The 22,723-nt window shown below is 47.2% G+C and overlaps 2 protein-coding genes across 2 annotated transcripts; one reads left to right on the top strand and one right to left on the bottom strand.

The window, feature by feature from the left end:
• Positions 1-5,017: 5,017 nt before the first annotated feature.
• LOC119396540 (procathepsin L) lies at positions 5,018-18,431 on the top strand. Its single transcript, XM_037663795.2, has 8 exons — positions 5,018-5,145; positions 7,057-7,185; positions 8,919-9,061; positions 12,061-12,246; positions 14,318-14,512; positions 15,699-15,873; positions 16,447-16,552; positions 18,258-18,431. Exons 1-8 carry the CDS (start codon positions 5,139-5,141, stop codon positions 18,352-18,354), a joined length of 1,038 nt encoding a protein of 345 aa, XP_037519723.1. The 5' UTR covers positions 5,018-5,138; the 3' UTR covers positions 18,355-18,431.
• A 153-nt stretch (positions 18,432-18,584) lies between these two features.
• Positions 18,585-22,453, bottom strand: LOC119396541 (uncharacterized). The gene is made up of 2 exons (XM_037663796.2): positions 22,028-22,453; positions 18,585-19,993 (listed from the first exon to the last, which is right to left on the bottom strand). The coding sequence occupies exons 1-2, from the start codon at positions 22,137-22,139 to the stop codon at positions 19,401-19,403; spliced, it is 705 nt and encodes a 234-aa protein (XP_037519724.1). The 5' UTR covers positions 22,140-22,453; the 3' UTR covers positions 18,585-19,400.
• Positions 22,454-22,723: the final 270 nt, after the last annotated feature.

The following is a 22,723-nucleotide window of genomic DNA, read 5'->3' as shown; positions in this document are numbered from 1 at the left end:
CCACAAACACAGTTCAAATATTTTATTTAGTAGCTACAAGCTTGATAATCATTGCCAAAGTCAATTTTTTTCAGCTTGGAGCCTTTCTTCTTGCTTGCCTTGCTTTTTTTGTGAGCTGTCCTGCAGCTCTATCCGCAGTGTATCGCCGATTGTGGTGAACTTTTTCGAGCAAACTGACTGTATTTTGGCCAGGCTTCAATCCTAATTATTTCAGAATTCTGGCTCGTGCAATACTGCCATCATTAAACGAAAGAACAACATCCAATGTCGCAATCTTTAAGACTCTGAAACCTAAACAAAGACAGCAAAGACTCGGGGACGCAATTCCCATTAGCTTAACGCTTGCACCACACAGTTTGAATGCGCAATTCGGTCTGATTGCATCACAAATAATATTCATGTCCATTAGAGCATACCCGTTTCACCCTGCACGTGGTTCGCCTCGAAGGACGCTGAAAAGGCCGAGAGGTTCAACTATGAAGAGCTTGCTGTTTCAGCGTTCAGCACCTCAGTACGTCACCGGCATTTATTCGCATTTACAAGAGAACTGTATTGATTGCCACGGAATTTACACTTTCTGAAGACCTTCTTTACCCTCAGCACCTCAACTTATCGACAGACACGACAGACACAAGGTGTAGCTAGGAGCCTAAAGTGTTTGAACAGACGTGCTCCGAAGAACAAGTGCGAATAAAAAAGTGCACAGCATCTTTAGACTGCTTCAGAAGTTACCGACAATTTCCTATACACAGCCGACTCCAGACAAGTATTTTGGCTTTCGTACACGAAGTTTCTTTTTAGTTAACCGAAAGCTCGGAGCGCGTACAAGGGGCTTGTCCTAGAGTGTGTGTCCACTCACTACTTGCTTTCGGAAAAACTGGTTTTCAGCCACAAAAAATACTTTTAAAAAAGCACGAATGTGGAGAATATGCACAAAGGGACACCCTTCCCAAATTGCCAAAAAAAGTGATTTTTTTTTCAATTTTGCATGAGTATATATACACGCGCACATACATATACATGCACGAACATACATAGAGTCCCTTAATACCAGTACACAGTTCAAAGACGAGATACGGGGGGGGGGGGCTGCACCTTGCACCCTTGTAGAAATTGTCGCCTCAACCTCCACACCTCTCCTGCCTTTAGCGCGAATTTTCATGCTTACGCGCACAGTTTATTTTGTTTCATTTATTTAGACGAAAACCTTAGATACCTTATCAAACGCGAAAATTGACCGTCGGCGGCGTCAACACGAGTGAGGCAAAAGATCATCATCACGTGATAACGGCACCATATGACGTCATCGTGACGTCACATATCGCAAAATTTTCTGACATCATCATGATATCACTATGACGTCGCATAACGTGATGTCACATTATTACGTCATTACATGACATCGTCGCTTTGCACTGTCTCCGTGATCGGTGCAAAACCAGGTGAAGTGCAGAAGCTTGCTCGGCCTCCAATCCTGCAGGTAGTACAAAACCGCGTTACTTGCAGCAAGCTTTCGGAGGAGCGCGGGAGAGGATTACTACTTCCTGCCGCCATGTCATTTGTGCCAGCTATGGAGGATGAAAAACAACTAACAAACGCATAATCTATGTCCCCCGTGATTCCGGGAGTACCCATCGCCACTCGCTAAGCTTCCAGCATCGACTATTTGAGTGTGGCTCTCGAAAACGGTGCCGAATTGACACGAATACTTTGCTGTCGAAGCTTACGGACATGAATCTAAAGCAAATAACGAGCTACAGATTCGAGGTGGACGGCAACCGCTTTCGACAGTGCGGCCATGTTTTTCGGGCGCTCGCATGCGCAGTTCACACCCGGTATTTCGCTATACGCAAAGCGTTTTGCGTACAACGGGATACCGGGCAGACTGAAGCGCTCTAGTATCTGGGCAGCAGCAGTGCGACCGAGACAAAGACGAGAAGAAACACGTGCGGAGCCATATTGCGATTGTGATGTGCACTGTATGTGTGTGCATGCCGCGAAATCGTATCCCAGAGTTCCGCGGTGTGACGTAGTTGCAAGTTATGTATATAGTTTTGCTCAAATGTCTTGCTGAAGTGCCATGCAGAAATTTGCCTAGACTGACCAGACAACGCCCTTAGCATACCGATAATTTGTTGATTCACAAAGCAACACTGGAGCTGCGAGATACGCCTAATTTGATACCAGTTATCTCAGAGAACAAGGGTGATCACGTCAACTAATCTAGCTGACTTAATTCTAGTTACGATATAGATACGAGTATGTGCCGGTGGCATTCTGCTGATGAGCATGACGTGGTAGATTTGATCTCTAGCCGCGGGCTTCTGATAAGGTTGAAATGAAGAAGTGATTCTGCGTACCTTTTACGCGCGCGATAGCATCAGCGAGGGTGCAGCTTCAAGAAATTTCCGGTCGCATCCCTCACCAGTGTAGTTCAATGGAACAAAGATTACGCTTTCAAGCTGTTTCATATTGTACGGAAGGTCTCCTTATCTACAAACAATTTTTCTCGTATTAGTACATTACAATTTCAAGATACCGGAAGCACCACTCTTACCGCGAGTGCTTGGTAAGCTATAGAAAACGCGCAGGAAGAAGACACGCGTTGGCGACGCCGCCTTGAAGTTGCCGCACCAGCTCGCCGTTACGTCATAGATTTTGACGGCGTCTGCTAGGGCACGTACGTAATCGTTTGTCGCTAAAAATGATTTACTAATCGTGTTCTAAGAGACACGAAGTCTTAACGTAGTAAGTTTCGCAATAATAATTGTTAAGGTTTAATGTCCCAAAACCATGGACGATATGATGAGAGACGTCGTAGTGGAAGGCTCTGGAAATTTCGACTATCTGGTGTTAACGTGCACCTAAATCTAAGTTCACGGGTCTCTACAATTCTCGCCTACATCGAAAACGCGGCCGCCGCGATTCGATCCCGCGGCATGCGGGTCAGCAGTCGAGCACCATAACATAACCACTAGACCACCGTCAGGGGCGTAGCCAGAAATTTTTTTCGGGGGGGGGGGGGGGGGTTCAACCATACTTTATGCATGTTCGTGCGTGCGTTTGTATGTGCGCGTGTATATATACGCAAGCAAAACTGAAAAATTTCGGGGGGGGTTTGAACCCCCCCAACCCCCCCCCCCCCTGGCTACGCCCCTGACCACCGTGGCGGGCAGCGTAGCAAGTTTCAGAAAATTTCGTTGAACCAGTGTGGCCAAAGTATGCAGAAAGACTGAAATTCGTGACGTCATACTGACGCTCGGTGCTAAATTTTCGGCGCGAAATTAAAAAATGAAACTTTGACCTGCACTTCCTCTTCTAATAATTAAAACCTAAAATGACGAAATGAATGACAATAGGAATATGAACGAATGATTTACCTGTCTAAATTGATTTATTGTTTCACTTTAGTGTCCCTAAATTTAAGAGAGCAAGCTTCGCTCACAATGCCTCAGGACCATTAAGTTTTCCTTATGCGCCGGGGGAACAGTGTTGCACATCATCGGACTCCTGTTACTCAACATTGCCGTTTCTGGGCCCGAATTCACAAAAACCCCTTACGCCTCTTGTGTTCGGGCATGCTTTTGCATGTGTGCGTGTATACATACACATGTAAAATTGAGAAATTTTAATGGCGTCTGAACCCCCCCCCCTCCCCAAGGCTACGGCCACGGCTTATGGAAAATCTGATACGGAAAACTGAGTATGGGAAGTATATCGATATTTTGGAGCTTATGGATTCAAAAATTAGGGGCGGGGGTGAGGAGATCTTTCCCCTCCCTCCATATTTCTGAATATTCCCGTGTACGCAAGGTTTGCGTTAACTTGATGAAGTCAACCTAGTTTTGCCGAAAGTAAGAGTAACGATGTTCCTCGAGTTTGTTTCTGTCAAGTTTCTTCACTTACACAAGTAATCGACCTTAGAAAGTCCGTCCAGCGTTTACAACATCGCATTAAATTCGCGCAACGCAATTAGCAATTAGTATATAGCCAAGGCCAGTAGCCAGGGGGCAGCGGGCTAGGGGCCCGGGTCCCCCCCTGAAATTTATCAGAAGGGGGGTGTTTTACCAAAAATAAATAATGAAAGTATGCGTTTTTCTAAAATAATCAGAGGCTTCAGCAAGTGCCTCCCCTCCCCCTTGTCTTGTCAGAAATAAAACGAACTTGGCAATGGATGCAAAGATAACAAAGCAATGACACGCTTCTCACAACGGCCTGCCTTTGGTCGCCGTCTTTAAATGAGTACAGGTGGGGAGTAAAAGTTCTTGGAATACATCAGTGGCCTTCGGCCGCCATTGTCGTCAAAAACTTACCAAGCCATAAACCTGCACTTCAAGCTATGACGAGACAAGACCGTCTAAGTCGGTCTTGTCTCGTCTAAAGACCGACTAAAGGTTTCTTTTTAGATGATTAGGGAACCCCCCCCCCCCCACTTTTCTTATACACACGCATTCGTGTAGCTGCCGGTAACGCACGATATGGGCACCACTGAAAAACAATGTATATAAACAAGAAGAAAGAAAAGCGAATTTTGGGGGCTGCAACATCAGCCTTCAAGAGGTTGCCAGTCTTGTGCTCAGTCCTTCAGTTCCGCCGAGAAAACATATAGGTTCGGACTTTGCACGTCACTTCATGGTTCCCGACGCAGTTGCTTCGAGAGTTCGTGGTAACGTTTCTAAACGTCAGTCTTGTTTGCTCACTACCAGCACCCGTTTAGCTTCTGCTCCTTTCTTCTCAAGTGGCAAGATACGGTAGAAGGGGGTGTACGGCAGGCCACGTGCCTGGTGCGTTTCTCGCTATCATGCACCACACGTGTCGTGAGGCGTTCCATGTGTCACGACACCGCTGTAGTGTAGGTTCCCCGTTCTGTGCCTTTCGGAGTGCGGTTTAAATTTTTCCGCTTTTGGTCGCTGGACGATTTCCGCGGCGGAGGAAACGACGGGACATAAGATAAGCGACTGCTGTCGCTATCTTCCACTACTGGGCTTTGAAAAGGTCGACGTCAGTGACTGGATTAGCGATTTGACCAGTCATCGGTGACCGTATCGCATTTTCCTATTTGGTCTGTGGCTTAAAAGGCGTCGACACCAAGCGGTCTCCCGCGTTCTTCGCCCGGCTGTCCATCGTAACGCAGCAACATGATCGGTGAGTTGCCCTGCAGCGTCGCCTTGTAATTTCCAATATGCTTTAGCTGTAGACTGCGTTTTTTCCCGAAAAAGAATGCCGTAAATATATATCGCGAAACTACTGTCTGTTAAGTAACAGCACGCCTGGAAACAGAAGAAAGTGTGCCTAGCCTATAAGCCATGAAAGTTCCCCGTGGGGTAGACTTGTGCTGCAATTTAGTGGTCACAGCCCCAATAAAAGAACTGTGGGGCTCAGTTGACTTGTAGCCGCACGTTTCATTGCATATGCTGCATTGATATGAAAAGGAAGGGTCACTTTACACTACGTAGCTGTCCTTTCTCTTCTTGGAACAAAAAAAGAGTTCCTAAACTCACGAACTACTCGTAAGTTTAGAAAGAATCTACGAGTGAGGGTGGAGTTGGCAATTGCATGTTAACTCGTATAATACAACAATTACAGGTGCTCCCTGTCATCCTCAGGAAGGAAGCGGGATTTCGCGTTGTTGGGGAGTTTGTTTTCGTTTCTTGTGCATGGAAAAGCTTCATTCGCTGCACATTCATTTTGTCTGCCAATCCACGCGACCAAACAAATCTCCGGACAGTTGTTGTTTTAATGCTTGTTTACACTCAAATAAAGCATTGTTAAGCAGTGCGTTCCTATTCTCTGTAGTTAGCTTCAAGCTGACCTGCCGCAGACAACCGGTCGAAATTTCATTGCACTGCAGATAAATGTGACGGTTCCTTCGTGCCATGGATTTTGCTCTCGTTGCGTTTACGCGCGAGCGTCCGCTTTGGAAGCAACAGGTAAAAGGGAGGGCACCACGCGCACACAGGATAGCTCACTGTATGTGTAGTTCATTGCATGCAGCTCTAGCGAATCTGTAATAAACTTCGCTTTATGACATGGCGAAACCCCTTTGTACCAGTCAAATGCATGGATTCTTTCTTGTTTGCATTATTTCCTGTTTTTTTTTTTTACTGCTACGTAACACAAGCGGCAATTTGAAAAGAATTCGTGAAGCTTCAGTTATTTTCTTTCTTTGTAATGTTGGTTAGCATTCCCTTGTTTTCTTTGTTTTTTTTTTAATTGAGCGAAAGCCTTTCGCTTCCCTCTGGGTCAGCCTTGCTGAAAGTACCATCTTTTAATAATTTGGTGGATTCGCCTGCCGGCATAGCGTGCTATATCCATGGCGAGTCACCGCTGTGCGAATTTTGTCGCGCAGCCCAGCCAGCGATAAGCAGCTAGACTGCGCGACGGTGAAACTTGGGCACGCCTATGTCTGGTCGTGAGCTCGCGCTGACATTGCGGATGCCGGCAATTTCATTTCTGAGTTTAGAATAAACATATTGGTCCTCATATATGCCCGCCTTTCCTCTAAATCTGTTGTACTATTCGATATAGTCAGCCGGTCGTCGTTCCGTGACTTTCCTTCCTCGGTGCACTGCCCTGTTTGGAAATCTCGCCCTTCATCGATGCCTTGCCTGTCTAATTTAAACTCCATTAATGGGAAATTTTGCATTTGAAAGCGACGGGGAAAAAAAAAACAATGTGCCTTTAAGCCATGATGAGGAAAGCACAAGCGAAAACCCTACGCTATCGGGAGACACCCGTTATTACATCGGCGCCGTTCCGTCGCTTGCATTACTCCCCCCACCACCTTTCTGCAGCTTTCTGCATGTCGCGTAGTGTTGTTGCACCACCTTCGGGATCGGCCCACCTTTGACCATGCGCCGATGTGATTTGTTGACTTCACATGATTACATCATGTGACGTCACTTTGCTGCCGTTCGTTTTGCTGGACGCTAGATTTTCTTTACTTACGAGGCTTCTTGAGCTTCTATCCTTGTCACTATAATGTGCCATTGATGCACCAAAGCTTTCCTTAACGTATAGTTTCAGCTTATTGCGCGACGTGTCGTGTTCTTGCAGGTTCCCCATTGTTCGTCCTGGTCCTCTTTGTGAGCGCATGGGCACAGAACGTGCCCTTTCACCAGGATGACAATATCGACATCTACGGACACTTCGGCAAGGCCTGGGACAAGTTCCGCAAGATATACAGTGAGTCTAGTTATGTCTTGTCTGGTTATTGATGTACTGTAGAGATCCGTCCTCTTTAGAAACGTGAGCAGTTGGGCTAGTTGACTTGCAGCAAGCAAGCAAAAAAAAAAAAAAAGATCCCCTGCGTAGCACGGCTGTGTTCTAATTGTGTACAGCTGTTCGCGCTGTTTTCCCTAGCAAGTCGGCAGTAGCTCGGCCACGGAATAGTGGATCTACTGGAATCTTCTCTTCAGATTCCTGGACTATCAAACAAAGAAAAACAAACATTGCCTTCAACGGCCAAGGTTTGCGAGACCCCGTACGTAGTTTGACAGTTGGAGGTGCTTATAAATGACAGACCAATTGCCCTGCCTGTGACACACGGCACAGGCAGGGCAATTGGTCTGCGATTCCTTCCAATTCGATTACCAATTCCTGCGAAAATACAGATGTTTCTTCAAACGCGAAATGTTTGTTCGGTTCCATAACTTCCGTTGGCTTGTAAAAGAGAACTGCAACAAGATCTGACTTTACATTCTGTAAGGTTACCGTTGATACAAAACATGTATACAGGTGCCAGAGACGAGTGCGCACGTAGTTCTGCGTCGCGCTGTATCCTACATCGCAATCGTCCTTGGTAGTATCGTTAAATGTGACGGGTGGCGGCATTATTCCCGCCTGCAGCGAAGCGAAAGGTGCGCGCAACCGACTCATGACCGCAGCGGCGCAATATCTCAACCACATGGTGCTCTTGTTCCATAGCATGACAAGTGACTGACATGCATGATCCGTTTCATAACAGGAGTGGCCACCTAGCGGTCGAAATTTAGTTGTGGTGTTGCAGTTGCGCACGTGTCTACAACGAACACGTAGCCATGAGAAGTTTTCGAAACGCTGCCGTAATAGCGGTGTCACACCAGTGGCGTAGCCAGGGGGAGGGGGAGACACCGGGCCCGTGCCCCCCCCCCTCCCGAAATTTTTCTTTGCCACGGCATACGCCGCACAAAGTGACACTCGACCACATTTGCCTGCCCTGCCCCCACTTCAGATGATGGAGGTGCCCCCCCCCCCCTCGAAAAAAATTTCTGCTTACGCCCCTGTGTCACACGCGTTTGATGATCCAAAAGAGGCTCCCGTTCGTTTCGCTCTTTCCTCCGCTATGTTCCGTTCGTCGGCTCGTCTCTCCTCCTCGCCATGCGAGGAGGAAGAGCGGCAAGCGCGCGTACATGCGAGCAGACAAACAGCTTCTTTTTGTGGATGACATGAGTAGACGAGAATGTTGACATCACGACGAACACTGAGGATTAACGAAAGGCCTGGAGAGAAGGGAAGGGATTGTTGCTTGGAATTTGTGGGGCACCCAAGGCTCGTAGCGCCGCCGCGTTTGGCACTGTTTTTCGTGACTGCATTCTGAACTCGATACGTGCACTTACTTAATGTAAAAAAAATTGTAGGAGGTTGTTTAGGGACCCTTTAGAGAAGCAGATTCTGAAGCCGGTATTTCGAATGTTACTCGCTATTTTTTTTTTGTACTTTTGTCACTTGTGATAACCTTTCTTTGGGCCGCAGATTCACATATTCTCGGGCATCATGCCACGCATATACTGTCACGACATCCACGGTCTTTGTTTTCGATATTCGCTACCAACAGCTATGTATTAGTCTATAAAAAGGCTGTAAAAACTGTCTGCGTACGGGCGTCTGTAGACTGGTGGTGTATGGTTTTTCTTTTTTGTGCTTGCTCGCATTCGCAGACAAGACGTACACCACGACCCAAGAGACAGTGTACCGGGAGCAGGTGTTCCGCCGGACCTTCAACTTCCTTAGGACTGTGGACGAAAAGTTCAAGAATGGCACGCTCCTCTTCAGCGTCGGAGTCAACCACTTCGCTGACATGGTATGTGTTCAATTCGCTTGATGTGCTACTCTCAGTCGCCACATATATGTAGCTTTCTAAATTTATTTTTTTTCGGTGACCGGTATGGCGTAGCGTTCATTACCATACACTGAAATAAAAAAAAAAATTCTACGGAGTATCGTCTGGTCGGGAAGTAGCGGCATGATAGAAAGGAACGTGGACCAAAATGGTCTTATCCAAAATTCACTTTTCGGCTTCCACATGGATGCCTTGTTCACCGCGCTGAAAGGCCGAAACCGTCAGCTTAAATACGCGTCAATAATCGCTTCGGGCATTTTGTGCATGTCGATCACGTTCCCAGCCACAAGCTACGTCACGAGCTTGTCAAGGACAGGCCAAGAAATGTCTCCTGGTGATACTGTGCGCGGAAATCGAACGTCACAATTTCAAACTGGAGCCAAGCTTCGGTTACCGCCCGAGAAAACTGGACAAAGATACAGTATCTGGAATCGGACCATCCTGAAAAGAAAGTTTTAATCAAAATGACTGCAATCTCCCGCTAACATTCAAGATGTCTGAAGCGATAACTGAAGCGGATTTAAGCTGAGGGTTTAGGCCTTTCGGCGCATTGAATAAGTCATTCATGTGAAAGCCGAAACATTGATTTGCGGCAACACCATTTTGATCGGCATTCCGCTTTTCCTTCCTATCATCGCCCCCTCAATTTAACGATAGAAGGCGGGGGTTGAGAGGTTTCCTTGCACCCACACGATAAATACAGCTATGACCGCCTAACCGCAGTGCATTCTACTTTACACTAAGTATCAGGAGATCAAATTTCCGAAATGCCGTAATAATTGCGTGCTAATGCGCAAGTGGCATACGAAATAGTGTCAGTGGAAAGAGAATTCTGAACTTGGCTCAAGATTACCTTAGCTCGACATTCCCTGAGCTCTAACAGTAACCCCTTAAGCTTGGTTTCTCTTCGTAAGAAACTATTCAATTTAAGCGCCAAGCAAGTTCTTGGACGTGCTACGATTCCAGTGCAACTTCCGAAACTCCGTGGGCGTCTCAGTCCCGCCTACGTGAAGATGTCGCAACCATTGAAGCAACGTCCTGTGGCTGTACGATAAAAGGCTGCGCGCAATCGGTGTGCTGCGTGGAGACATGCGTAATTTTAATTTCCGCTGGATGGGCAGTCGTGGACGTGCTGTGCGGGTTACACAAGAGTGAAATGCGGAAGGTCGTTGACAGGAAAAACGACGATATATGTTCCCTGCTTGGCGCTGACGAAACCTGTCGACTTTGTCAAAACCCGGCTGATGTTGCAACATCCGTTTCAACAGTGCATGACCCATGCATCTTGCCGAACCTTACAGCTATGTAGCTCTTGAAACTTCCAATGTCAATTAAAAAAATATTTCACATCACACTCGCGTACTATGCTCTTGTCTTCTAAAAAAAACTTCCGTAGTTTGGTGAGCATTATGTAAGTAAAAACAAAAACTTTATTATGTAAATTGTACAGTAGAAACCCCCGTAAAATTACAAAATCTGATCAGTTTTTCTCTACAAACATAACATACGTAATAGTACAGCGATGCCTACGCCATTGATAGAACGAGCAGAAGGTGAAAGAAATACAGCGAAACCAATAAGATATGGCGTTAATGTTTTCACGGCTTCCAATAAGCTAGGTAAGATTTGTGCCGCTGTGCAGAGGAAGAATGAGCGAGTAAAAGACAAGTAGCGGACCGATATTTGTTTCGTAAAACACACCAACAAATTCACTGATTGCCGTACAAGTGTGGTGTATAAGGTCTCTTTCAGCTGCGGCCGCTTCTACGTAGGACAGACGGGCCGCTGCATTAACCGGAGATTATTGGAACATAAGAGATCGCTCCCCGAAGGCTCACCTTCTAATCTATATTTACGTTGTCGAGAGTGTAAGTTCACGCCAAAATTCGATGAATGCGCAGTGTTGTACCAGTACACTGTACTAGTACCGGCACAGAAATGAAGAAACGCGCCTGATTGACGCATGGTATATCGAGAATAGTGGTAGCGCATCCGTGAGCCAACCGTCGATTAACTTGGATAAAGATGAAATCAAATGCCTTAATAGTTATCTTCCACGTAGACCCCTACGCGTGCCGGATTGATAGGCTCGCCCACTGCGTGGGCATGCGCATATAAGTTTTCTGGTTTGAATGGAGGCCGCTAGGGGCGCGTTATGCTCTCACATGCATTTCATTTGACCATAAAATTCCAACAACCAGGGGGACGTGTATAGACCTCGTCTTCGCTAACTTCAGATTAGATCCCATTCAAGGACCATTGGCTCTTCATTTCACCGATCACAAGGCGGTCCTAATGAAGGGGAAAACGAAGTCCGCACCCCAACACCATATACGCCTTATGACATCAATAAAACAACATTGTATATACTGTACACACGTGTTTGTCATGCATTTGCATGCTCGAGTGGGCAATGTACGGGGGATGCACGGTTACCCGAATGATCCCCGGTGCTTCGCTCACTCATCATCATCATTCACTTGGCGGATATGCGTGATTTTTTTTTTAGAATTAAACCAATTGTAAAATTACGGAATGGTGTTTGGGTTTGAAGTTTCGCGGACATTTGACAAGTAATAATTCAAGGAACACTTCGTTTTTCACGAAACGGACAGAAAATTCGTATTTTGCTTTTGTGAATTGTGTTTAGTGCGAGACGTAAGGGTGCGTCTTCGACTGACCATGCAGGAGGAGCAGCAGCAGGGTCGATATTTTTGATTGTTGAAGTACATGGAAAGCCATCTGCCCAAATTGAAATCTATTTCATAGGTCGGTTTCCATCTTATACTGTACTAAATAAATAAACCTTACAGTTAATTCATTTAAATATATTTCTAAATTATGTTTACTGTGTCTAAATGATCCCAGAGACGGTTGGATACGTGACAATGTTTTTTTTTCTTTTTTCATAATTGTCCTCACTCGCATGCTTCATGACCCTCCTGTGATGCGCACCGCAGACTCCAAACGAAGTCGTGGCCAACTACACGGGCTACAAGCCTCCTAGTCCGCAGCAACTGGGGGAGATCCCGCTGTACGCTCCGCTGTTCGGTGACACGCCTGACTCCATCGATTGGCGGGAGGAGGGATTCGTCACGCCCGTCAAGAACCAGGGACAGTGCGGCGCATGTTGGGCATTCAGCGCGGTAAGCATCGTGCGATGAACATTTGTTCACGTGCACGAATCTGCAGGTTTTGGTAGACCAAACGGGGTAGTTCATGGCTAGATCAGTTCAACTCTTTACCCGTTCATAATGACCCATATTGGCACTCCTTCGGTATACCGTACTCGCCAGGCGCAAATACAAAAGGACAGACTGATGGGTTAATTGGTGGTGCATAATTCTGAACGGTAGCGAAAAGCAGCACACGGACGGCGACAGATCAAGACGGGACACAGCGCTAACAACTCGGTGGTTATTGCACGTGATCGCATGCACACACACACACACACACACACACACACACACACACACACACACACACACACACACATATATATATATATATATATATATATATATATATATATATATACATGTATATATGTATATATTGCCACGTGCGTGCTATGAGAAAGACGAAGATGACAGCGCAAAGGCTCATACGCGTTATACAGGAGCCAGAGAGAACAAAGAAGTACTGGCGCGCGGTATTAAAAGACCGACCTGCTGTTATTCTCTCGATCTTGGCGTTACGACCTCTCTCTTGACGTCGCGACAATATGTATATATGTATATGTATATATGTATATATATATATATGTATAAACCACGTGGCTTTCACGTACGCGAGTAGCAATACACAGGTGATGCATAGCGAAAAGGAATAGCTTAGGTGGAGGTAAAATTGTCTTCCCTCCTCTAGAGCAGTGAGTATATATTATATATGTACAGATCAAAGGGCAACTTACAACAGCGTCTCTATATTTAATCTCTGCTGCTTCAATGATTTCTCTCGTTAGTTGGTCAGCATTTTTGGCTAGCGAATGTGCGCTGTTGAACAGTGGCTTGCAACGTGCACAATGCGCAGCGAGGTGGCCTGACAAGGCGGGTTTTTCGACATTGTACCGGTGCTCCCGCAGGCGATCGTTCATGCGCCTGCCTGTCCGGCCTACGTACTCTTTGCCACATCTCAGCGGAATAGAAGAGACGACACCCTCTACACAAAGCACAAACGGTTCGCGGCGCTTCTTATTGCACACACGTGGCTTGCGCACTCCTGCGTTTACTCTAGCGCACAAGCTCGACAGCTTTAATGGAGCAGACAGCGCAATATCAACCCCGACGCGTTTTCCAATTTTCTTGAGATTATGGCTAATATTGTGGAGGTAAGGTAAGACAACTTTCTTTCTTTCATGCGTCACATGGTCAATGGCATTGCGGCATTGATCTGTCGCCGTCCGTGTGCTTCTTTGCGCTACCGTTCAGAATTACGCATGTACAACTCTACAACGCACTTAGCTACTGTTGGACAAGATGGGCAAGTCATTCAGCCCGTGTGCTGCGCGTGATTTGTGGTCGTGCACGCTCGATCGTTTTCCGAAGCGTTGGTCTCTCGAATGCGGCAACTGGGCCCTCATTGTGCGGTCGTTGCCATGTACACAAAGAACACATGTGAAGTAATTCATTGTGAAAGCATTCGGAGCAGTTCACTGCCGGCACAGCTATAGTATGCAGCTATCGCATGGAAATGTGCAGTCCTCCAATAACCAAGCAATTGCTCTCCGAAGTTTCTTGCAATGTCTTCAACCAATTTGGCTCTTTCGCTCATTCCCTGCAGCCCGCAAACATTTGCCGTTGGCTGTGCGTAACTCTACTCTCGTGAAATTGTCTTATTAATGCGGATTGCGTCCTTTACGTTACTAACAGACTCTGGTTGTGAGTGATCGAATTCAATATCTATCGGAAGATTCAATAATTGCCTACTCATATTGACAACCTTTCTTAAAACCGTGCCTTGCAAAATGCACCGCGCTTCAACGTCAGGCGCAATATATATACACCTTATTTGAAGTTGCATATGTACGTTTTAATTTTCTCGGCTCTTCCGCGCTAATTTTTCGAAGGCAAACGGGTGCCTACGCAGACGAAAGCACTCGTGCCCGGATAGTTCTACGCGAATTCGAGATCACCGCATAGTGTTAGGCTGAGGCGTTGATTTGAAAATTCAGTGCGAAAATAATGAATTGTTTTACTTTTTTCCCTTCCTTTACAGACGGGCGCCCTGGAAGGCCAGGTGTTCAAGAGGACCCGCCGGCTGATCAGTCTGAGCGAGCAGAACTTGATGGACTGCGCGGGACAGCGGTATGGTAACAACGGCTGCAACGGCGGTCAGATGCCCGGAGCCTTCCAGTACGTGCAAGACGCCGGAGGACTGGACACCGAAGCCCGGTATCCATACCGGCAGGTGGTAAGTCTTCGTACAGTTATAGTACAGTTTTCTTAATTCTCCCTTGCGGCTCGTCCATGCCAGGCCCGCAGGTGGGAGCTACGTAGGTGGTAGGCCGAGGGTGGGAGCTAAGCGCCTGGCATAAGCCAAAAAAAAAAAAAAAAAAACCCATCCCGAAATTCTGATGGACGGGTGTGTTTCACCGAAAATAACTTAACAAAATACGGTGCTGGGCTAGTTGGTTCATAATCTTCAAAATTGGATAGCGCGAAATCGAACAGGACTAGAAGGAACGCAGATGCACAGGACAGGCGCTGCTCGCAACTAAGCTGTATTCAGAAAAGTCTCCCTATAGATATATATTGCGCCTGTCCTGTGCATCTGTGTTCCTTCTTAGTCCTGTTTGATTTCGCGCTATCAAAATTTTAAGATAACGAAAATAAGCTTTTCTAATATAGTCAAGGCCTTCAGCAAGTACCCCCCCCCCTCCTTCCCGAAAAAAATTCCTGGCTACGGGTCTGCCTTATGCAGATGCTAAAGAGAGGAGAAAGAGAAAGCGTCGCAGTGACGTCTGCCGAGTGTTCCGTCGTACTTATGCAAATGAGGCACTCACTTCCCGAGACATGTAGTACTCGTCATAGGCGTGCGCAGGGTTCCCCATCAGGGGGGGGGGGGCAAAGGTTCACCGCAGCGCGCCCCCCCACCCTACTAAGTCAATGTATGGGGCAGATTTTGCGCCCCCCCCCCCCTCTTAGGTGATTAGGGGGGGGGGGGGGGGCTCCCCCTGTGCGCACGCCTATGGTACTCGTGGACTCCAAAAAGATGCTGTGGTCCAGTGAAGCAAACTGACACCCGTTTGACAGCTGGGTGTACTCGTTCGCAGCATGGAATGCTACGTATCGAACGATTAAACGAACCAAAGATAAGTCTTGCTCCTCAAGCTCCGAGAAAACGTAACGTCATTAAAACGAACTTCGTTGCTAGACCAACTTATACATGTTCTACTGCCGCGCGGTCATGGCTTACAAGATTGCGTCCCTTGCGCGTTGCCCTCAGTGCATACTTATGTGTAATGATAAAGTGAGCGTGCCACAATGTGACAATACCGGAGTCCTTGCGCATTGTTAGGCAATCTCGCGCCTCATTATGCCACAGAAAGCAAATTCTTAACGTCGTGCTTCGCCTTTTCTTCCACCCGTTCCTGCAGACCAACTTCCAGTGTCAGTTCTCAAACTCCTTCGAGGCACGGCGAGTGATCGTCAATGGCCACACACGTGTGCCACCAAGAAACGAGCGTGTGCTCCAGGATGCCCTGGCCAATGTGGGCCCCATTGCGATCGCCATCAACGCCAGCCCGCAGACCTTCATGTTCTACAAGAACGGTACGAAACTACAGACCTGTATACTCCATATACAGATGCTTTTTTTAGATAAAAGCATCTTTTTTGGATTTTCTTAGATAAAAGCATTGCAAAGTCCTCGCAAACTAACCACACCACGAGGCGGACATGCTTTGCCGCTGCCACACTTACTTTGGCAAGAATAACACGCTTGTTACTTTTGTCCTTTTACAGGCCAATTATTCATATGTACATGTTACAGGGCGTAACGTCGTATGGCAGATCTATTTTAATAGAAATGCAATGTCTCGCGCAATTCTGGATATTCATAATCTAATCGCGAGGCCCGGAAAGCAGAAAATGACACCGCTAGCTATGTGCATGGCTACGATAACAATTTACGTACATTATCGTATTCATTCTCAAGTTCCTTTGTTCCCGCGAATCTTCTGCAACAGGACTAGGCATGTCCTGTTATTTCTGTGCTGCCTATATCTCGTAGGCTTGTTGCGGATATACATTTCTTGTCAAAGTCCGCTAACATCGTACATTGTCCTTGCTGGCTGATCGTGGCAACTTGTATACACAACTTAACCGACGGCTTCGTCTACGCAGGCATCTACAGTGAACCGAACTGCGATCCCCGTGGTCTCAATCATGCCGTGCTGCTGGTCGGGTACGGGCAGGAGAGAGGTGTGCCATACTGGATTGTTAAGAACAGGCGAGTACCTTCCAACAGGACAGCGCCCGTCCTGTTGTTCCTTTCTTCGTCCCCGTGTCGCTGCACTGTTTTCAACACAGTAAACCACTTTACACCCTTAAGGGGGTTTTGCCGTGTCTATAACTAACACCCTTACACCCTAGGAAAAGGGTGTTTTCACGTATCAAAACACCCATACCATAGGCTGTTGCCACTGGCCTAACACCCTTATCACGGGGTGTTTCCAATGGTCTAAACACCCTTATCACTGAAAAATGTGAAAAATAAAATCTACCAGTCAGGAAACATGCAATTACAGATGACATCAGCATAGAAGGTGCACGCACGCGCCAAGCCGCATACACAAGAGAGCGTATTGTAAAATACCACATGGACGGAGCGCTCGTGCTACAGCCTTACACTGACCATCTGGTATATATAGCCATAGTATCTTAAGCCGCCATTCAGTTACGGTGGAGATATTCCTCTTTCGTTAAATGAACATTAACATTAAGAGAATAGGCGTAAATTTATGGTACGCTTGTAGATAGCCTTAAAGAAACATATCTTTTAATCTAAACTCTCCTAAGATCCAACGATATTTTAATCGGCGAGTCCCAGTTATCATCTGGCACGCTGTGGTATGGGCCATGGGTGTTTCGATAACCCATACCACCCTTAACTCCTTAAGGGTGTTTAGTTAGAGCATTACCCCTTAAAGGCTATCTTGGGGAAGGAAAACACCCTTACAGCCTAACTTTTGCAAATTTTGGTTAGGCAAAAGGGTGTTTTGCTTGCTTGAAACCCCCTTAAGGGTGCAAAGTGGTTTACAATGAAGATGTATACCTTCAGTAGCAACTTCATCGAATTAAGGCCCTACTAAACTTCTTGCGTGTCAGTGGCCTACTGGTTTGGCTATAGCACTCCAGCTGTGCACCTTTCTTTTCTTTTTTTGTTTCCGCTTGCCTGCTCATCTCTCAGCTTTCCTTTCTCTTTCTTTCACCTTAGTGTGTAGGGCAGCATCCGGTTTGCTACAATTCTGGTTGACCTTCCTGCCTTTTCTCATTTTATATATCTATCTGTGTGTTCAAGCTCTTTCGTAATGTATCGCAATATGTGCTGCCACCTTGGCACGCAGTAATCATTTGATGGGCATAGCCTGCTTTGTCAAGGTAATCGATGACAAATGCGTAAACCGCTAAATAATGGGACACAGTCGAGGTCAGTAGGAGGGCGTGCCGCCTTGCCAACCGAGTCTAGCTTTGCCAGCTTCTCCAAATTTCCTTCTGTGGTGCTTTAGCTTCCACTACCCAGAGCCCTCAAGCCAGGAAGCCGAAGTTTGGACATTTGCTCTTGACGCGTGTACTTCCAATGTACTGCGTCTAGCTGTGCGACTCGTTGCGAAGAAAGATTTTAAGACGGGAATTTTTGGGAATTTGATCTGGGCTTACATTTGAACGGTGTTATGGCACTACTTTATCCACATTTTCGATGACAGCAATTGTTTCCGTCTGATACGAGTAGTTTGTTTACCTATGCTCTTCGCATTGTGCGAACGGGGACAACAAACTATTATCAAGTTTACTAAGGACGTAAAGGAGTACGCGTGAGCTGGCAATTTTCTTTTTTTTTAACTGTGGCGGAATAGGTACTTGACTCCATATGCAAGCACTCGCTCTTGGAACAGTCTCGATCCATGTGTTTTCAAACTGCTCTTCTCGTGCAGCTGGGGCACCGGTTGGGGAGAAGGAGGCTACATCAAGATCCTGAGGAACCGGAACGTCTGCGGCATGTCCCAAGATCCTTCTTTCCCCAACGTGTAATGAAATCCTATTTTCCGACTGAGTCGCAAAGTTTCACATGACAATGACTCGCTCTGCAATAAAGGCACTGACATCACTATTTTTCGAACTTTTCTTTCGGCGTTAACTTGACGCTATACACAGTGGGGATGGTAACAAAAGTTAATTCTTTGTTGTAAGAAGGCTCGTGATATCCCGACGTCGCTTCTATCAATCCATTCCAAGCGTAAGCGCGCGCAGAGTTAAAACGAGTTCCCGCCTTCCAACGTCGCAGAGGACAATTCGATGCAGGCTCGATTTATATGGAGCAGTTTGGGAGGCGGGGGCAGCGTTCAAGGTTAACGTTTCAAGACTGAATAGCGCCCCCCTATCCACCGGTTCGTTGCCAAAGACAAAATGAAAGGAAGCGAGAGGCTTTGCAGAAGCCAACAGCCAAAACCTCTGAGCTTCTATGTCCTGGATAGTCCTATGCTGCCCGAAGCGTTGCATGATTTCTGCAAATGATCGAGCGTTGTCATTTAGGCATCTTCCTGGTAAATCCGGGATAACAATCCAGTTTACCATTCTTGGTCGTGTCTCGGACGATTACGGGCGCGGGAATTAATATTCGCGATCGCAGCCCCGGAGTTTGAAAGAATATAGGAAACAGTTCCACGTGGCACGAAATATTTATTATCTCATGTTTACATCTTCATATGTAGAAGCTATAGATGCACTGCCCAGACGCTAACCATTTCAGCACACTGATCGCATTGCTTGAAGTGATATCCAGTTCGTGCTGCTCCCCCAACTTTATATTAAAAAAATACTGACCATAGTTATTCTGCTGCCTAAAAACACTGTTCTCAAGCCCGCAGTGTGCAACACGTTTGACAAGACTGCGTTTTACATTGTGCTGCCGCCAGCGGCCGCTCGAGAGCTTGTACTTTAGCTTGTACGATGACGATAACAAGACTGTCGTCGATCGCCGGGAACGTCACTGAGTGCGTGGAGAGAGACATTCCTACGTCGCGTTTTCGCAGAATAGCATAGCTGCGCGAAAGTACTTCGATCACACTCCCGCTCGCTCAGCACACCAACGCTGTTCCGGGTGTCGCCTCGTTGTAAAGTTTGCGCAGTGTCACGTCCAGCACCTTGCGCCCTTCGCCGGTAAGAAAAGAGCGCAGCGCGGCTTGACTCGCATACGTCAGCCGCCGGGACATGTGTCCCACGAGGCGCGTGAAGCCCTTGAGCGAGGACATGCTGAACGACGATGCCTTGACTGCGTCCACGCGGTAAGACCCCGCAGGCATACCGTCGGCATCCAGGGGCAGCCGCACCGTTGACGGCAGCAAGTACACAGTCGCCAAGCCAAGCACGCGGACGCCGTTCACCGAAGCCTTGAACTTGAACGTGGCCGTCACCCGAGGCCACAGTAGCTGCAGCTTGCGGTGGCCGCAGCTCTTCGCCGACCGCGAGACTGTTGCGAGGCCGTGGAGGTGTCCCTTCTGGACGGACACGTGACCCCTGTACGCCGTGCCGCGCACGGTCTCGTTGATGGAGAACGTACCGCCGCTGCCGGCGATGGTTCGGGTATAAGGCAGTTGCTCCCGTAGTGACTCCACCAGAGGGTCTCGCGGCTGCCGCTGCTTCGCCGAAGGACCGAAGTAAGCTGCCTCTTCTGCGAATACACAAAACTACGCTTGAGTACACCGGGTACTCGGGCATACTCGAAGCAGCGTACAAGTGATTTACAATTTGCCCAAATTCTGTGGCACATTATATATATATATATATATATATATATATATATATATATATATATATATATGAAGGAAAGAAGATTGCTTTTAAGGGCTCGTTTTTCTTTGTTAGACACAATATTAATGAGTTCTCATTGTCATTAATATATATATATATATATATATATATATATATATATATATATATATATATATATATATATATATATATATATATATATATATATATATATATATATGATAGTTTTCGGGCACGGTCACACATTTTACGCCGAGCTAGAACAGCTTCGCTGAAAACCCTAGCATTAAGTTTTATGATTATGGGGTGTCACAATGTACAGACCAAATTGTAAGCACTGTTCGCTGCCCCGATCCAGTAGCCCAGTGGCTGAGGTGTTACGTTCGTCACCCACAAGGGTGGTGATTCGAATCGCGCTGCGGGCATCGCAACCAAAAAGGTAAGGCTATAACCCTAGGAATCCTTAATAGATGTGACTACGGCAAGAGGGTTCCTGGAATAAGGGGCTCTCCCACTTAGATCTAGTGACCCTGACCTTTATTTCATTCGTTCGATTCTTTCTTAAGTTTCGACGCATTTTCATGAAACCGATATATTGCACGGTGTTTGCTGGTGCTCTCACCGCAGCGGTGGCGAAACGCTTGGGCGGGGGGTGGGAGAGTTAGAAAATATTATAGTTCACTATAGAAAAGATTAAGTTCAACAATAGACGCCATGTTGTTTACGGTATGCAATGCAATTTAATGTAACATTGCGTTCATTGAGCGAAATAAACTTAATGTACAAGTACACAAAAACACAACACTGAGCTAACGAACTAGTCTTATTGCTGGAATAAAAAAATGCCCCCACCTCCCCGAAGGGAATCGTGAGGAAATGCGAATGCATTTCTTGCGCCGAGAGTACACGGCGCAGTAATTTTAATGGCGTAAATTAATGACGAGACGAGGATTTGTACCGTAACCATTTATTTACACATTCATCAGCGCCTGTTTGTGTTATCATTGTACCTGACGGCCATAATCTCAGCCGTGTGGTCGCCGTTGGCGTTTCACAGCGGCGTCTCGAGCACACATTTCGACAGGCGCCCAGCCAGCGGACGGGAGAGTGGGGCGCAGGGAGGAGAGAGAGCGAACGGCGAGAGAAGGAGCGGCGAAGCACTGCACCCAATGCCACATAGAAGAGCGGTGCGGAGCCGGCGCGCGCCCGCGCAAACCGCGGTGAGGAGGCGGAGCGCGCGCAGTCACGTGGGGTGTGACGTCGCTGCGCCGTTGCTACAGACGCTCCTCTCCTTTCCTCGCGCCGTTGCTATGGGACGGCGGATTCAGGGTCGCTTATAAAGTGCATTCGCACTTAAAATACCCGTACTGAAGGTAAGTGAGGTTTTGGTGCTGAATGTGCTGAATGAAAAGGAACCGCGCGTCCATGAGAAGCTCTTCTTCGTTTCAATCCACCAGGCTAGTGAGATTGTAGACCCAAACGAACGTTAAAATGTACACGGTGCATATGCCGCAAAAATATTGGATATTCATATATACATACACGCGCAATAAGATGTTCTATTCCAATGATAGCTACCCTTGAAGGGATCTTAAAATAGCTTAAGAGTTTCGATGATTGGCGATAAATATTTGATGTTGTAGTTGTTGAACTGGCGCTTATAAAACGCTCCAGAAAATAAATAATTGCAATATGATGACAAAAAAAAAAGATGGCCAATGGCGGCCGGTCTTACGTGCGGAACGGCTACCAGCCCGCTATCCAAGAAACCGGCCGGGCCGATCTAAAACCGGACGGGTGGCAGCCTTACCAACTTGGCCAAACCAAAGCACCCCTCGTACTTCGTATTCACATAGAAAAGAATGAAACATTTTCCACATCCGTAAGTACAGGTAAGTGACTTTATCTATATCGGATAACAAATATATCTCACCCTCAGACAGGATTCCCTGAGACCTGACGGGCGTCCAGTGGGTGGAGAGCTGAACCAAAAGCAGTACCAGCGCAGCGGCGGCTGTGGCGGGTTTCTCCGTGCGTTTGCTCATGTCGTCGTCGTCGGGCCGTGCTTCTTTCCGCGCTTCTCAGGCGTCGGGATGTTGGTTCACCGATTCCGTTTCTCGTTTATATCTCCTGCTGGCCTCGCGCCGCCGGTACCAACGCAACATCGGCGCGTGGGTGTGTACGCCGCTTTGCATCGCATCCGCTTCGGAGGTCGTCTTGACGCTCGCTCGAGCGCGCGCGTTGAAGCTTTCGGAAGTCCGCGGTCTTCGACGCTGCGTCAGCGGGCGTCTTTGACGTGATCGGCAGCGGTAGAAAAAAGGATGCGTGCTTGTAAGGGGCTGTTTCGATCGGTTCAACCGTCGGTCGCAATGAGCGCCACCCGCCGCCTTGATTACGTGATCCGCCGATGCTACAGCTGAGCCGTGTTCCTGTTGAAAGTATAGCGTCTACTCCTCTCCACAATGACCCTTTCTCTCTGTAGCGCAGTTGAGCATACGTTGCTCATCCTGTGTACTCGCATTCTCTTCGACAATACTGCAAGCGGACTATGTGCACCGACAAGACGGCTACAGGAATTTCCGCTGCTCTATCGCTGGTAGGGGAGGTCATTGTCATCTAAATAAATGTA

The sequence above is a fragment of the Rhipicephalus sanguineus genome, chromosome 6 (assembly GCF_013339695.2).
Source record: "Rhipicephalus sanguineus isolate Rsan-2018 chromosome 6, BIME_Rsan_1.4, whole genome shotgun sequence".
Classification (NCBI taxonomy): Eukaryota; Metazoa; Arthropoda; class Arachnida; order Ixodida; family Ixodidae; genus Rhipicephalus; species Rhipicephalus sanguineus.
Note: the sequence above shows the minus strand (reverse complement) of the source record. Positions and strands in the feature narration are given on the sequence as shown.